This window comes from Balaenoptera ricei, chromosome 8 (assembly GCF_028023285.1).
Source record: "Balaenoptera ricei isolate mBalRic1 chromosome 8, mBalRic1.hap2, whole genome shotgun sequence".
NCBI lineage: Eukaryota > Metazoa > Chordata > Mammalia > Artiodactyla > Balaenopteridae > Balaenoptera > Balaenoptera ricei.
The window spans coordinates 77,238,639-77,254,815 of record NC_082646.1 but is presented as its reverse complement, the minus strand read 5'-3'; the positions used below and the strand labels follow the sequence as shown (position 1 = coordinate 77,254,815).

The 16,177-nt window shown below is 45.9% G+C and overlaps 1 protein-coding gene across 3 annotated transcripts in view; it reads right to left on the bottom strand.

Moving 5' to 3' along the window:
- The window catches only part of NELL1 (neural EGFL like 1), an 895,061-nt gene extending 894,300 nt beyond the window's left edge, over positions 1–761 (bottom strand). For all 3 annotated transcript variants that reach the window (XM_059929597.1, XM_059929598.1, XM_059929599.1), the window contains exon 1: positions 707–761. In XM_059929597.1, coding sequence (XP_059785580.1) covers positions 707–761 — 55 coding nt within the window. The remainder of the gene's footprint in view (positions 1–706) is intronic.
- Between the last annotated feature and the right edge of the window lie 15,416 nt (positions 762–16,177).

Below are 16,177 nucleotides of genomic sequence, written 5' to 3'. Positions count from 1 at the left end.
AACCCCCAACGTGCAGTTATAGCACGGGAAAACTAGTGCGGAGCTGGAGAGAATCTCCCCGGGATTGCTCCCACGGTTGCAATTCCCCCCAGTTTGTCCTACCCGCTGGGGGGGGGGGGGAGATAGGGGTGGCAAGAGAGACTACTCCTGGAGTTCCCCTGGGGAAGAGTCAGGAGGGGACGAGGAAAGAGATCGCGGAATCCCAGGAACGCCCGCAGCCCTCACCCCGCGCCGCGCCCTCCCGGCCCTCGCAGCGCCCGCCGGCCGGAAGCGCTCCCTCTGCGGGTGCGCCTCCCGCCGCTGCCCCTTCCCCGCCCGGCGGGGCGCAGGGAGAGCGGTTTCCACGGCGCCTGTCAAGTTCACGGGTGTGGGGTTCGCGGGCCCGCCCTACTGTGGGTTTCCACCCGGAAGCCGGTTACTAGCAGCAGGAGGGCGCGCCCGAATGGCCGCGCCCCTCACTCCTGCGTCCGCCAGGCCGTGTCCTCCGGGAAGGGGGCACTCCTCGAGGGCATCTTCCAGCCTGTGAGTCCCACTTTTCACCCTTTCACCTGGACCGGGGCAGAGAGATTCGAGGGACCCATCCACGCCCTTCCCCGGACCAGCGCGGAGCTCAGCTCCAGCTCTCCTCACGCCTAGGCGGGCGCCGGGCACAGCGGCGCGGCTTCCCCTATCCCTGGATCCCTCCGACGGCCCCAGCCGTGCTTACCTGTCCTGGCGGTGCACACACAAAACCACACAATTAAGATCACATCCTTCGGCATCGCTCCCAAGGGTCCCCGCCGAACCGGGCGCGCGGAAGCCAGGAGGAAACAAATGCGCCTCGATCCCGAGGCGCGCCGGGCTCGCAGCCGCCAAACTTGCTAGCGGGCGGCGGGGGAGGTGTCTCCGCAGCGCCGGGTGCTGCGCTCGGGGATCGCGCCCAGGAAGGCGGCCCCGGCCGCCCCGCCCCCTGCCCGTCCCCCACAGCGGGCGGCGGCCCCCTGCTCGGGTCGCGGCCCCCGCTGCGGCTGCGCTTTCCTCGGAGCTGGAGCGGGAGCGCGGGGCTCGGCCACTCCAGCAGGTTGCGCTCGGCGCTGGGAGCGGCTTCCCCTCCGCTGCGAAGCCCCGGGCGGCCGGCGCAGCAGCCGCTACCACTCGGAGCACCGGAGCTGGAGTCCCAGGACCCGCGGGCAAAAGGGAGGAGCTGGAGGCGGAAGCACCCCTTCGGCTTCACACTCTCCAGCCCAGACGAGCCGGCCTCGCCACCGCCGCTGTCTCTGCCTCGGTGCCGCGCTGGAGACTGCAGAAGTTGCCCCAGTTCATCTTGGTCGAGACTAAGAACCGCGGAGCCCCCGCGGGTGGGTTTTCTTCACGGGGGAATCCCGACCCAGGTGGCGCCAAAGAGCGCGCCCAGCCCCTCCCCGGAAAACAATTACTCGGGATTTGCTTAGGCAACTGGTTGGCGAGGGGCGAGTAGGGCCCTGAGGGGAATGATGGCCGAGTCGCGGCTCGCCACCTGCACCTTCTGTCCCCTCTCCCCGTGGGTCCCTCTGCCTGGTACACGCTTTGGAGGTTCAGGGAAAGGGCGCTGAGGCAGGGGGCCCAGAAAAAGGGTTGCTGAGCCCGAGCGAGCCACGGTGGGGTTTGTGGGGGTCTACTTGCAAGCCTTCCGGTTCCGCAGGTCAGATGCTGCCACTTAGGGGAAATTCCTAACCTTTTTTTTTTTTTTTCCTTGAGTGACTTTCTTGATGGTTTTGTCAAAAGCCATCATAGTCACTTTTAGGTCTTTCCCGCAGTCCCTCTGGGACCCTCCCGAACACCATTCCCGGGAGAGAAAAGCTGGGCTTTGTTTTAGAAGTGTGGGAAAGAAGACAAGTCCTCCTCCTTCTATGTGACCCCCTTCTGGAACCGAGCCTTCCCTAGAAATAGCTCTCAGGTTCGTCGCACTTCCATCCAGGAATGTTATTTATAACTAGGATGCAGAGTGTGAAATCAGACATGACAGAACCTTTGATTTGTACCAAATGAGCCCTACGTGATTTAAAACTCCTCAGCTTGCTCGCACTGGTCCCCTCTCCGAGTCCACCCCACACCTCTGACACTGGCAACAGGGATCCCAGAGAAGGAAAGGGAAACTTCTCTGAACACAACCCTCCCTCATTTCCCAGGAAACAATTCCAACGTTCCAGAATCCTCTTCACTAGTAAGGATCTGCTCTTCTCACCTCTCGGGCCCCCTCTCACTCCCGGTACTCCTAACCCCTACATCTCTATGATCCCAGGATCCGCCACTGAAGGTCACCAAACTAGCAACACAGTTTATTAAGAGAAGGTTTTATCTGCATACTCTTCTGATCTCTGTCCTATTTTTCTGGATATTTCTGTATGCAAGCCACTGTCCCACTCGGCCCTTTGCATTGTGGTCCCTTAGCAGATGAAAAAGTAAATGAACAAGAGATAAATTCCAGCTCCTAACAGCTGAGGTAGAAAAAGGGAAGCCAACAAAGAAGTGTACTGCCACTCCAAAGTTGAGTTGAAAGATTAAGAGGTAAACTGATGTCAAGGCTGAACTGATTCTCCATGTCTTCTGGGATTCAACTCCAGCCCAGAGGGGATCTGTCTGCCTTGACTCTCTCTGTGTGTTTTCATTACAGAGTCAGGACTTTTTCCTTCTACTTGGAGCATGTTACATTTAAAGCTAACATTAAAATCACACATCTTTCAGAAAATTGGATTCCCCAAGTTTAGTTGGGCCTAATGAGCGAGAACCCCCCTACACCATGTTGTGTTGTGAGACCCATGGCCCCTGTCTCTCCACGGATTTTAAATACACCTCAGCAGGAGCAGCCCTTCGTGGCTTTGAACTGTTGTTTTAAAGGCCCTTTTATCGATCTCAGAAATCCTAGAAGTCACAGTGACCCCAACAAAGGGAAAAGGTAGTCTGAGTCAGACCTTTAGAGCTTTCTCTCTCTTAAAGCTTCTGTGTAATTAGTTGGTCCTGTGGGATGGAGCTTTTAGCATGTTCCATTAAAAAATAAAGCAAGGCATATGTTCTGTCAAAGCTTTGCAGCATCCCATCCATTAGCAGTAACAAGTGTTAATCTTAACAAGGTCATAAATCTTCCTAGATAACTAAGTACTTCAATCTCCTCCTATAAATGCATTTCTTGAGTAGGGATTTGGAGTGTGTAGCCTAAGGTAACCTTTACAGAATTCGTCTATCAAATTTCTGTGGTGTCAATTAAGGGACCACGTGGCTGTGATGTTGGCATATTGCAATGGGATCCATGCTCAGTGAAAGCAGTGATGAGGCTTGGTTTACCCAATACCATATCCCGAGTCCACCCTGCCCTTCTGAATGGCCTCCCTCCATGGTCTCTCCAGGAACCAGAGGCTTCCTTTGATCATCCCTCTGCCTCTCCTTCCTGACCCCTAAATATTGGGGAGACTCAGGGCTCAGTCCCCAGTCCTCGTCTCTTCCAGCCACACTTACTCCTGTGTTGTCATCCAGCCTCCTGGCTTTAACTACCGTCTACACACGGATAATTCTCACATGTGTATCTCCAGTCCCCACCTCTCCTTTGAACCCCAGGCTTACATACCCAACTACCTATCAGGTGCCTTAATTGTAATATGGCCACATCATCAAAATTAAAAATAGTTGTGCTTCAAAGGACATCATGACAGGTGAAAAGACAACCCACAGAATGGGAAACAAATTTTCAAGTCCTATATCTGATTGAAACTTGTATTTACTAAAAATTATTATAACTCAAGAGTAAAAGACAGGGCTTCCCTGGTGGCGCAGTGGTTGAGAGTCTGCCTGCTAGTGCGGGGGACACGGGTTCGAGCCCTGGTCTGGGAAGATCCCACATGCCACGGAGTGGCTGGGCCCGTGAGCCACAACTGCTGAGCCTGCGCGTCTGGAGCCTGTGCCCCGCGGCGGGAGGGGCCGCGGTGGTGAGAGGCCCGCGCACCGCGATGAAGAGCGGTCCCCGCACCGCGATGAAGAGTGGCCCCCGCTTGCCGCAGCTGGAGAAAGCCCTCGCGCGAACCGAAGACCCAACACAGCCAAAAATAAATAAATAAATAAATAAATAAATAAATAAATAAATTAATTAAAAAAAAAAAAAAAACAAAAAACAAAAAAACTGCTAACTCAATTTAAAAAAAAAAAAAAAAAAAATAGTAAAAGACAAATAACCCAATTTTGAAATGGGCAAAGGATCTGAATAGACATTTCTCCAAAGAAGATATACAATCAGCCAGTAAACACATGAAAAGATGCTCAGCATCATTAGCCAGCTGGGAAATGCAGATCAAAACCACAATGAGATATCACTTCACACCCACTAGGATGGCTAAAATCACAAAGCCAGATAATAAATGTTGACAAGGAAGTGGAGAAATTAGAACCTTCATATACTGCTGGTCGGCAAGAATGTAAAATTGTTCTTCGAACAGTTAAACATAAAGTTACCATGTGATCCAGCAATTCTACCCCTGGGTACATACACAAGGACTGAAAACATATGGCCACACACTAAGTTGTACACAAATGTTCACAACAGCATTATTCATAATAGCCAAAAAGTAGAAACAGCCCAAATGCCCATCAACTGATGAGTCGATAAGTAAAATGCAGTATATTTATATAACGGAATATTATTCAGCAATAAAGAGAAATGAAGTACTGATACATGCTACAATAGGGATGAATCTTGAAAATATTATGCTAAGTGAAAGAAGCCAGTCACAAAGAACCACATGTCATATTATTCCATTTATATAAAATGTCCAGAATAGGCAAATCTATAGAGACAGTAAGTAGATTCTTGGTTGCCTAAGGCAGGGGGAAGGGGAAGGAAGGATTAGCAGGTGCCAGCTAAGGAATGCAGGGTTTATTTGGGGGGTAATGAAAATGTCCTAAAATTGATTGTGGTGATGGACGCAAAACTCTCACAGATATTCACAATAATCTAAAAGCCATTGACCTGTACACTTTAAATGGGTGAGTTGTATAATATGTGAATTGTATATCAATAAACCTGTTTTTAAAAAACTTCGTTAATGATCATGAAAAAAATTGTAGTATGGCCAAATGAGGACTTTTGATTCCCCCCGCCCCCCAAACTCCCTTCCTGCTGCCTTCTAAGGAGATGGCACCAGCCTTCATCAGGTGTTCCAACCAAATGATGCGGGGTCATCCTTGACTTGCTTTCCCTTAGACCTAAAGAAAAATCCCAAATCAACTACTTCTCACCACCCTTCACTACTCCCACCTTCCTCCAATCCATGACTACCCCTTCCCTCGGCTACTGCCCTAGACTCTCAATCATTCTCTCAGCCTCCACTCTTGCCCCTGACAATTCAGCCATCCCCCAGCAGGCATAGTCTGCCTTTTAAAACATCTATCAGATCACGTTCCCTTGCTCAAAAATCCCCTGCATTTTTCCATCATATCTTGAAGAAATCCAAACATGTTACAAGGTCTCTGCCCACCTTCCCAGCTCTCTCTCCCTCTCCCCTTCATTCACTCCAGAATCTTGCTATTCCTCAGACATTCCAAGTTCACACCCTCCTCGTGGTCTTTGTATGTGCTGCTTCCTCTGCCTGGAACATTCTTTCCATAAATCTTTGTGTGGTTCACTTTTTACCTGACTTAAATCTCTGCTCAGATGTCAACTCCTCGGGGAGACCTGCCTAAAGAAGCTTCTCACTTCACGCCCATGGCTCTCTGTCTCCTAACCCTGCTTTATTTTTTTTATAGTGCTTATTACTATCTGAAATATCAATTGATTTGTTGACATTTATTCTGTCTCCCCCCAGAGAATGCCACAAGTGTAGGATTTTTGTCTTCCTTGTTCACCACCATATCTCTCTACCTAGAACAGTGCCTGGCACATTTTAGCTCAATAAACGTTTGTTGAATGAATCAACAGATGTTCTCCCAGGAAGCAGCATAGAGAACTGACATTTCTCATTGACCATCACCAAGGCAACAGTAAGACTGCCACGTCCCACTGGCCCTCAGAGCTGCTCCACTGCTGACTCTATGTAGGGCAGTGGATTCCACAGAGGAAAAATGAGGAAGACTCCTTCTTAGTATCCAAGGCTGAGAAACTCTCCATCTCATATACTGCCCTCCAGTCCCCATCCATAAGTCACTCTCCTTTGTCCAAACAGCCTTCCAACTACCTTCATATTTATGGGTGCACACACATTTCCTTGTAAAACTGGAGGGGATAGAGGATAGTGCTGTTATGGATAGGATTGTGTCCCCCAAAAAAGATATGTTGAAGTCCTAATTCCCAGTGCCTATGAATGTGACCTTATTTGGAAATTGAGTCTTTACAGATGTCATCAGGTGAAGATGAGGTCATTAGAGGGCCCTAATTCAATGTGACTGGTGTCCTTATAGGAAGAGGAAAATGCCATGTGAAGACAGAGACATAACAGATGTCAGCATGTGACAGGCAGACACTGAAGGGCTGTGAGCCAGAGAGCACCTGGGGCCACCAGAAGCTGGAAGAGGCAGGGAAGGATCCTCCCCCTAGAGGCTTTGGAGAGAGCATGGACCTGCTAACACCTTGATTTCAGACTTCTAACCTCCAGAACCGTGAGAGACTAAATGTCTGTTGTTCTTAAGCCTTCCGGTTTACAGTGCTTTGTAGCAGCCTTAGGAAACTAACACAAGTGCCAATTTGCTGGCAGAGCCCAGGGAAGTGCAAAAACTCCCAAGTTTCCTTCACAAACCCAGCAAGCCCCAAACTCTCTAGAACTATGCATGCCTAGACCTGGGTGGGTATTTTCATTTCCTGGAATGCACGTGCAATCGTAAAGAGGGGTAGAATGAATATATTCACGCACATACCTCTGTTTCAATATGAATATAAGAATTCTACACACAAAAAATGTATTCTCTACTCCAATTACTACAATCAATTTCAACGATGTCCAGATTAGAGGACCCATATTTTGTGAAGATAACTATTGTCCTTCTGTCTTGCAGCTTCAAACACATTTTAGAACAAAGCTAGGTGTAAATCTGTAGGAAGAGGTAGAAAAATCTGTACATAGACATATAGATAAAGGCATCTCATAATTCTTTTGGATGAAACTCTCCTGATCCATAAAATCAATAATCTGAGTTTTGAGTTTCTGAGGATAAGAACCAAGGTGTACATAGTATCCAGGTTTTAAGTGTTACATAAGTACATGTTGTCCATTCCTATAACCAGGGGAGAGCAGAAACCCTATCCTCTAACAGGCCCTAGAAGCAGACCTTGCCCCAACACTAACCAGAATGATAATGGCTCCATTTATTAAGTGTAACTAGGTGTGGGTTACTGAGCCAAGTGCCTTCTATGGATTTATTCCTCAAAGCAACCCAATTAAGTAGGTGGGATTATTATACCCATTTAACAGATATGGAAACTGAGCCATTTGTCAAACATGTGCCTGAGCAAAGCTTCAAACCCAGACAGTAGGACTGCAGAATCTGTGCACTTAACAGTTGAGCTATACTGCTTCTCCTGGGCTAAAGCCTGTGGATTCAGTCTCCTTGTTGAGGTCTTGTGGGAGACTAATAATACATAGCAGCCCTATTTCCTGCATGAGCTCTGACCAACTGAGAAATAAAAGAGTTAGCAGGAGGCCAAACATGGCCTTTATGAATACAGAGACAGTGCTGGGAGAGCACAGCCGCGTGTGAAAGCCAGAATGGACTGGCCATCTGCCCTCCCTCCAGGCTGGACCTGGGCACAGCCGTCTGCTCCCACTGACCAGGGTGGAGCGATAAAGTGAAAGAGAGCTCATTGAGAAATGAGGACCAATGGCCATCCGCCTCCTCTATTAAAGTGGAGAGAGTAGGGAGTATAGTAAAGGGCCAGGAGGGTCTAAGGAAAATCCCTCACGTGTAAACCAAAAGGTTGGGGAAGAAATGATCCTCTTGATCAACTCTCAAACTTTCCTCCATAAAGGCTCCTTCTATTGTCCCGTGGCCCTGGGCTGCCCACAAAGTGCTCACCCAGCCTTCTTTTCCAGGGCTGAAGATGATCCTTCATTCCTGGTAGAAGGCCCATGTGCTCCACAGTGTTACTATAACTCTGCAAGAAAATTAGGAGGAAGGCATCCTTTTGTACTTACACTGAATTAGGGAAGATGGAGCGTCCCTCGCTAAAGTACCACATCAATGAGCCGGCCTGTTGACCCAGAGCAATGAATATCTACTGGAGGAAATTCAGTCCGTGGGATGGTAGAGTGGGAGAGGTATTTTTGAACAGGGATAGCCTGCTCTAGTTACTTTAGGCAACAACCTATCACATCAGTCCTTGAGACTGGCTCTGCCCATCTACAATACATAAAACAGAAATGGTCATTTCCAACGCTTTTAAGACTACTTTCCAGAGTCACAGGCCATGAAAATTCTCCTCGCCAACAAAGTAACGTTAAACTCTCCCACATCTCCCAGTGGTTCCCTGGGTGTCCTTCTAGTCATCCCAGTTCATTTTATTACCTATATCAGTAAGGGTTCTATCTGCCTTCATATAACAGGAAAAACTCCCAAGTAATAACTTACATAAGAGATGTTTAAGACTCTCTCAGGCAAAGAAAATATTCTAGAGTTGAGTGAACCAGGTTTAATTTAGTGGCTCTATGAAGTCCACAGGGAGCCAGGCTCTTCCCAGATCTCCGCTCCATCATTCCTAGAATGTAGTTCTTGTCCTCATGGTTCAATATGGCTACTGGTACTCCAGCCATTATATCCACATTCCAGACAGCAAATACGGAAGAGAATGAGAAGGAGAAGGGTATGCCTAGGAGCCCCATGTATCACTTCCACTCAAACTTGGGCAGAACCTAGTCACATGGTCACTCCCTATGTATCTGTTAGCTACTGCAGCATAACAAACAACCACTAAATTTCAGGGGCATCCAACACTAAGCATTTCCTCCCACACATCTGCAGGTTGGCGAGGATTCAGCTCATTCAGTCTCATTCAGGCATGTCTGCTTCAGGCTACAGTGGCTGGGCTGATCCTCTTCTCACAGCAGGTCTGTGTGTCAGCTGAATGACTCTGTCCCACATGTCTTTCATCTTCCTTGGACCACTGGGCTAGCCAGGACATGTTCTTCTCATAGCATAAAGAGGACGTGGAAACAGGCCAGGTCTCCTAAGGTCTAGACGCAAAACTGGCACACTGTCACTTCTGCTTACATGCTAGTAAAGTCAAGGGACAAGTACAATCCGCCCACGATGAGGACATAACCTGGGTGTGATTCGGATTGGGGTGAAAAAAGTAGAGCCAGTAGTCCATCTACCATACCTGGCTGCAAGGGAACTAGGGAACGTCATGTTTTGACTGGGTGACAACAAGCCTAGCTAAAGTCAGAAATGTTACTGAGGAAGGCAAGAACAGAAGTTCAGAGAAATTCAGTCTCTATGGCACTCCCTCACATTGTTCCAGCTTTGCAAAATACCAATACTGGTCTAGTGCAAGTTCATCATCATTCTTACCCTCACCCCAAGACACAGGGTGTATAAGAAGCACTCACCTGAAGGCAGGAAAAGAGAGGGACCGCACACCGAGATTGTCACAAGCCTACGCTTAGCAGTGCTCTCCACTTTCAAGCAGGCGGGGCAGAGTGATTTTTTTTTTATTATTATGGCCTCTTCTCAAAACCCACAGCCAAGAAAGATCAAATTCATACAACCTTGGAAGGCAGCACCCAAAGCTCTCTCTGTGCATCTCTGCCCAACACCAGCATGGGATGCAGATGGCATGCAGTCTAGATGCAAATGGTACAAATGAGTATTCCTCGTAAATAACCACAGAATGCCTTAGCCTCCCCTTCCTGAGTGAGAGGAGAAAGCAGAAGGAACCGAATAATGGGATAAGACCATCCAGGCTGTCCTGAGAATCCTGAGTCCCACCTCAAGGCCCCACCTGTCCCAGCACCCGCCCTGGACTCTGAGAATTTGCCAAGATCCAGAAACTAACGTGGCAGCACCTGGCAGGGTAAGACTCTCCAGCACCATGCTCCAGCCTCTGTCCCTATTGGCTGGTGTCATCTCCATGCTGATTGCTCACATCTTTAAATATAACCCTGATGGCCCCAGTCACATGAGTCAGAAAGGAGATTACCTGTAAACAGACCCCTATGTTTCTAGGTTTATGACCTGGTGTCTTGGTGTTCCTTCTAACATTTTGAAAAGGCTGGTTTCTTGCACAATCAAACCAGTGTTCTTGCCCCAGGTCTCTCCCCACTTCCTCCCATCCTTGACACTGTGACCAGGTCAATATTCTGAATGCACAGATCTGACTATAACAGTAAATATCCAACATTTATCTGTGGTGTTAAATTTGCACATACAAATTTTAACTTAATGCTCATAGCAATTATGCGAGATGGGTATAAGTTTTCCAATTGTACCAGTAAGAAAACTGAGACTGTGCTAATAAGATATAGAGCTGGCACTTGGACCCAGGACAGTGCTTTGTCTCTGGCATCATGGATGCCTCTGCCAGGAAATATCTCTCCATGATTCAATAACCGTCCCTGGTAGCCTCTGAACTCTTCTTGTTGCCACTGAAGGCACCTGACTGTCAAGTCCTAAACTCCATTTTCAGCCTTAGTTCTCACTTCCACAAGCATATGTGACACTTTCCAATTTCGCCCACCACTCTTCCTTGAAAGAGTCCTATCCTCATACCATCACTCACTTGCTTTCATTCACCTGGGAAGCTCATCCTAATACCTTCCTCATGGTCAAAACCCTCCCCATGTCCCTATCTCCTGAAGTCCTGCCTAATCCTCTCAGCCAGAAGGAATTTCTTCCTCTGCATCCCCTCAGTATGTTCTTGTCCTAAATCCTGTGGCCACACTTGGTACTTGCCACCGTGTGTTATGGCAACGTGTGTACCTGTCTTAAAGCCCCACTCACTCTGAGTAACCTGGAGGGAGAGACCAAGTCTTACTCGTGTTTTTCCTACATGTTATAACACTGAGCTCTGTTCCTTGTACAGAGCCAGTACTCAGTATTTGCTCATTTGATTAAAAAATGCATTTATTATCTACTGTGTCACAAATTATTAGGTACTGGAACTATATTAACATCTTAACATAAGACATTGAGTAGAGTGTAAAAATAAATACATGAGTGAATGGATCAATAAATGATGAAAATGTGATTCTGTTTCAATGCCGATCCACAATATATTCCAGATGTTATTTTCTCCTCATCCTACAAGCAACAGGAGAAATTTTCTGCAAAAGGGAATGGGGCTGGGTTCAATGACTTACAATATGAAAATTCTCATAAAATTACAGATTACACTAAAAGGCAAGAAAGGAGCGGCCCAAACCACACACAGTCTCAGTTTATGCAGTAGAATGTGTAACTCAGAGAAGTAAATCCACTTTTGTCAAGTTGAGAAAGGCACTGGAGGAGCTTTCTCCTGTAAAAGGCTCCTATGGTGAACCTTTCAGACAGCGACTACCCACCCTACTTGCATTGCCTTGTAAATCCAGTTCCCACAAAACAGACTGTCATAGAAGAATCTGTGTATCAGAGATGCTGGAATAAATGACCTTGGACTTCTATGCAGCTGTGAGATTCTGAATGCCTGGTTCCAGGAGAGACATCTGGGGAGACGGAAGAAGGAGGCATGAACAAAAGCAGAGAACAAAGGAGCAGGAGTGAGCGCCTTAGGAAAATAGCCACAAAGTCCAGGGGGAGGAATAGTTGCCAAACAAATGAAAACAAGATGAAAGATTGGACGCAGGAAGCCAGGGGAGGTATCAGAGCAAACACCGTTAGCTCCTTCCAGACAGATCCTTGTACCCTCTTTAACAGCCCAGAGTAGATCAACCTGCTACAGATGTGTGGGTGCTAAGCTTCCCACATTTCATCATCATCCCCATTTAGGGAAAGACTGTTTAAAGGGGTACATACACATATATACACTACTATATATAAACTAGATAACCAACAAGGACCCACTGTATAGCACAGGGAACTGAACTCAATATTTTCTAATAACCTATAAAGGAAAAGAATCTGAAAAAGAATATATATACATATACACATTCGTATAACTGAATTACTTTGCTGTACACCTGAAACTAACACATCATTGTAAATCAACTATACTTCAATAAAAAAAAAATAATAATATAGGGCTATAAAAACACAACAGCGCATTTCCAAGTGAAATTCCATGGTGTCTGGGCTCTACTTTGAAATACACCAAAGAAATAAAGTTTCATTTCAGGGTGGGCAGAGGGATACATGAAATAAACTTGGACATGAGTTGATAATTGTTGAAACTGAGTGATATGGACATGGGAGTTCATTATTCCACACTCTCCACTTTTATATATGCTTGAGAATTTTCCAGAAAAAGTTAAAACACAAATACATCACAGGAAGGAAATCAAGGATGACAAGCCAGCACCAAATTCTGATGCCATGGAGCGTTCTTCTTTCAAGATGAGGTCTTCACTGAGTTTGGTATTTGCGGCTCCGTCTGCCTGCTGAAGCACAGTATTATGGACAAGCCTGAGGGGGTGTGTGGAAGTCTCCTTACCACAGGAGGGACACCTATGCTCATGGCCTGGGGTTTGCAGCATCAGCTTCTGAGGGCATCTCTTCTCCCACCAAGAGTGGTGCAGCTCATGCCCATAGCCTGCCCACGTGGCAGCTGAAGTTGGAGGTGGAATGCGAGTGTCTGTGTTTATTGGAGGACAGGGTCAAGCTTCCGGGTTAACATGATCAGACAGGAGCGCCCAGCTGCCAGTCTCTACACATGACACCAGAGCTCAGGGCCCCTCTCTGGGCAGGGCATGTGCGGGCTCCACACACTTAAAAGGAGAGGAATGACATTTATTTATTTGCTTGTGTGTCGGTTTAATATGGGTAGTCTTTCTGCTAAGCTCTGTGTTCCATGAGCTCTGGGACTGTTTTATTTTTTATTCCATGTTGCCTGGGGTCGACTCAGTGGAGGAGGAGCAACGTAAATGTTTGCGGAACTGAAATAAAGTTGAATTGAAGACTGACAAAAATGGTCATTAAAACACACCCAAGGATTTAACTTGCCCAATCCTTCTGTTCAGATTCACTCAGATCCTCTCTCCCTTCCTCTCTCTCCTTCCCCAGGAGGGATGATTAATAATTCAGCAAGGGCTTCCCTAGTGGCGCAGTGGTTGAGAATCTGCCTGCCAATGCAGGGCACACAGGTTCGAGCCCTGGTCTGGGAAGATCCCACAAGCCGCGGGGCAACTAGGCCTGTGAGCCACAACTACTGAGCCTGCGCGTCTGGAGCCTGTGCTCCGCAACAAGAGAGGCCGCGATAGTGAGAGGCCCGCGCACCGCGATGAAGAGTGGCCCCCACTTGCCACAACTAGAGAAAGCCCTCGCACAGAAATGAAGACCCAACACAGCCAAAAATAAATAATAAATAAATAAATAAAATAATTCAGCAAACAATAGTGTATTTCGATGGCTAAGAATATAACAATTTAATTGATATTTGTTTCTGCAGCAGTGCAATATCTCATTTTCCCAAGAAGGCAGTTTTCCATTTCTGTTCCAGGTTTCTCCCAACAAAACAGATCAATCCTGGGAATACCTGAAGGCCATTTGTTAAGAAAGAAGGAATGTGGGTAACGGGTTTGAAATAGACACAATTCTGTAATCATCAGGTTAAACACTGACATTTATTTAGGGTTTTGTGAACTCATACATTATTAGGATAAATTCTAATTTATATCAGTATATAATAGGCAAATATATAATACCATAAATTGCATTTGTACACATAAATACAAAATTTGAGGTAGGGCCTCAAGAATAATGACTTCTTAAATGAATAATGCACAGTATATAATATGTACTCTATAAGATATATATATGATGCATCATTTATAATGTAATATATTTTCTTCAAGTACAGTTAATGAAAAAATATAAGGACCTGATTAGGGAACATATCTTTATTCATAGGCGACAGGACCATGTAAGATACCTACATTTAGGACATTAGCCAAGTACACAATTTAAGAATAAACCTATTCCATGATAGGTCCATATAAAGTGCAAAAAAAGACCAAAAAAATGAGAGACAAAACAGTTCCTAGTCAGTTACTAGGTATCACCCTAACAATAAAATACACCTATAAGGCAAATGGTTACCTGAAGATGTATTTAATCCATAGCAGGCAAATCAAACCACTGCTTGATCTTCAGAGGTGATGAATGCCCAATCTGAAAACTTTCTCTTTCGCTGCAGGCTGCTCAGAGGTGACCCGAGCAGAGACCACAATTCAAAATTACTTGGCCTTTCTGTACAGTTGAAGCAAAATCCAGGAAAGATAGGAAGCTTCACTTTTGCAAATCCTAGGACCACTTTGCAGAGAAATTAGTATCAAGATTAAACCACCCAAACCTTTGCTACCAGCCTGGAGATTTTCTGCATGATACCTGGTATGAAACATAGGTAACGCTCATTTCATTCGTTGGCCTTGGTCTTTATTTCTCTGCAAGATAACCTACCACCCAGCCTGCCCTTGCTCGAGTCATCTGCCTCAAAGAAGTGTGTCACAGACCCAAATCCAAGTGCAGCAGCAGTATGATCTTGCCATCACGCTTACATTAAGCAATAGTTATTGTGCAAGTCTCTGAGAAGAGAATGATGACTGATAGCCAAGGGAACAAAGAGGAAAGAAAAATATCTTAATTTTAGGCATGGGAAAACCATGCTGACAGGTTAACGTTATCAGGAAGCACTGAGGCACATGTAGATAACAAAATTAGAACCTAATTAAAGGAAAACTCCACTCCAGTGCAACATTAGCAAAGACAACCCAAGTCTTATCCATTTCTGGGTCACTGTGTTCAATGTCCTTTTAAAGTGCCACTCACTGAAATACAAGTTGATTCCATTTCTGACATATTAAAAACACACTGGAAATTTCAAAGATGTTGAGGTCATCGAGATTTTGCATTGACCACAGATTTCATGCAATAAATAAATATAAAAGAAAAAGAGAAAAAAGACCAGACTGGACACATTTGTACATGGCAAACACACAGCCTTAAAGAGATTAAAAGTTACTAATATGCAAGACAAATATTTGCATAAGAAGCCACAACACCAATTGTTAAGACATATACATTTTTTTCTCCTGTAAGGATATTACAGCGTTACTGTTTTTAACATATGGCTTTTTTTTTCTCTGGATGGGTTTCTGGCATTTGTTGGTATTAGGAAATAATCTCACAAGTGGAAAATACCCCACCATTCTGCACAGTGAACCAATGAAAGTCTTTCCTCAGCAACTCGGTTTTTGCCTCAGTTTGAAGGGGAACTCTCAAGTGGCACTTTATGACAATGCTGCTCATTTTATTTTTATTCGTTCATTTTTTTCCCTTCCACTTGACTGTGCATTTTAATAGCATGGAAACATCCATCTGGTCATACGCATCTCAGCTCTTAGCGTCCCAGCCAAGTCTAGGGGAGGTGCGGCACGAGTAGATTGGCGATGACTAGAAACAGCTCAGATACTGAACACATCTCTGGCAAGGAAAGCCTCAAAAGTTAAACATGGCTGTAGAAACTGGCAAAACTAAACTCACAAGGTAACTATTTCCAGATAAGCTTAGAACCTTCCACCTTTAAGGAAACTGTACATAAAACTTGAAAGTTGTAGGAAAAAGGAAAAAACAAACAAACAAAAACCCAGCTGCTCAGGGAACAGGTCCTGGGTCTTAACTGGACAAATTGTAATGAAAACAAATGTCGCTGCCCCCAAATGCAAAACACACTAGCTAGTGAGGCTGTCCCCATTCTGACAATTAAGTTAACTTGCAGTGTGTACAAAACAAATCTGGCAGCATCCATGAGTTTTTTCCCCCTTTCTTTTAATCACAACAGCAATAATTAACAGAAACTGGGTTGGCATCCAGCATCAGACTCGAGTTTTAGCCAAGAGGCAAGAGAGGAAAGCCAAAAACCATTCATCCTGACACAAACATACCAGTCCTATGGGACAATGCTAATTGATTTCAGCTCTCTTCTTCAACCTTCAAGTTGGAAAGGCTGCAGAACATTTCCAAACCTAAGTTAGTCCTTCCTTCCTCTCCCACCTCATCAGATATCAATTGGAGAGGCTAATTTTTGGTACCACTATGCAGA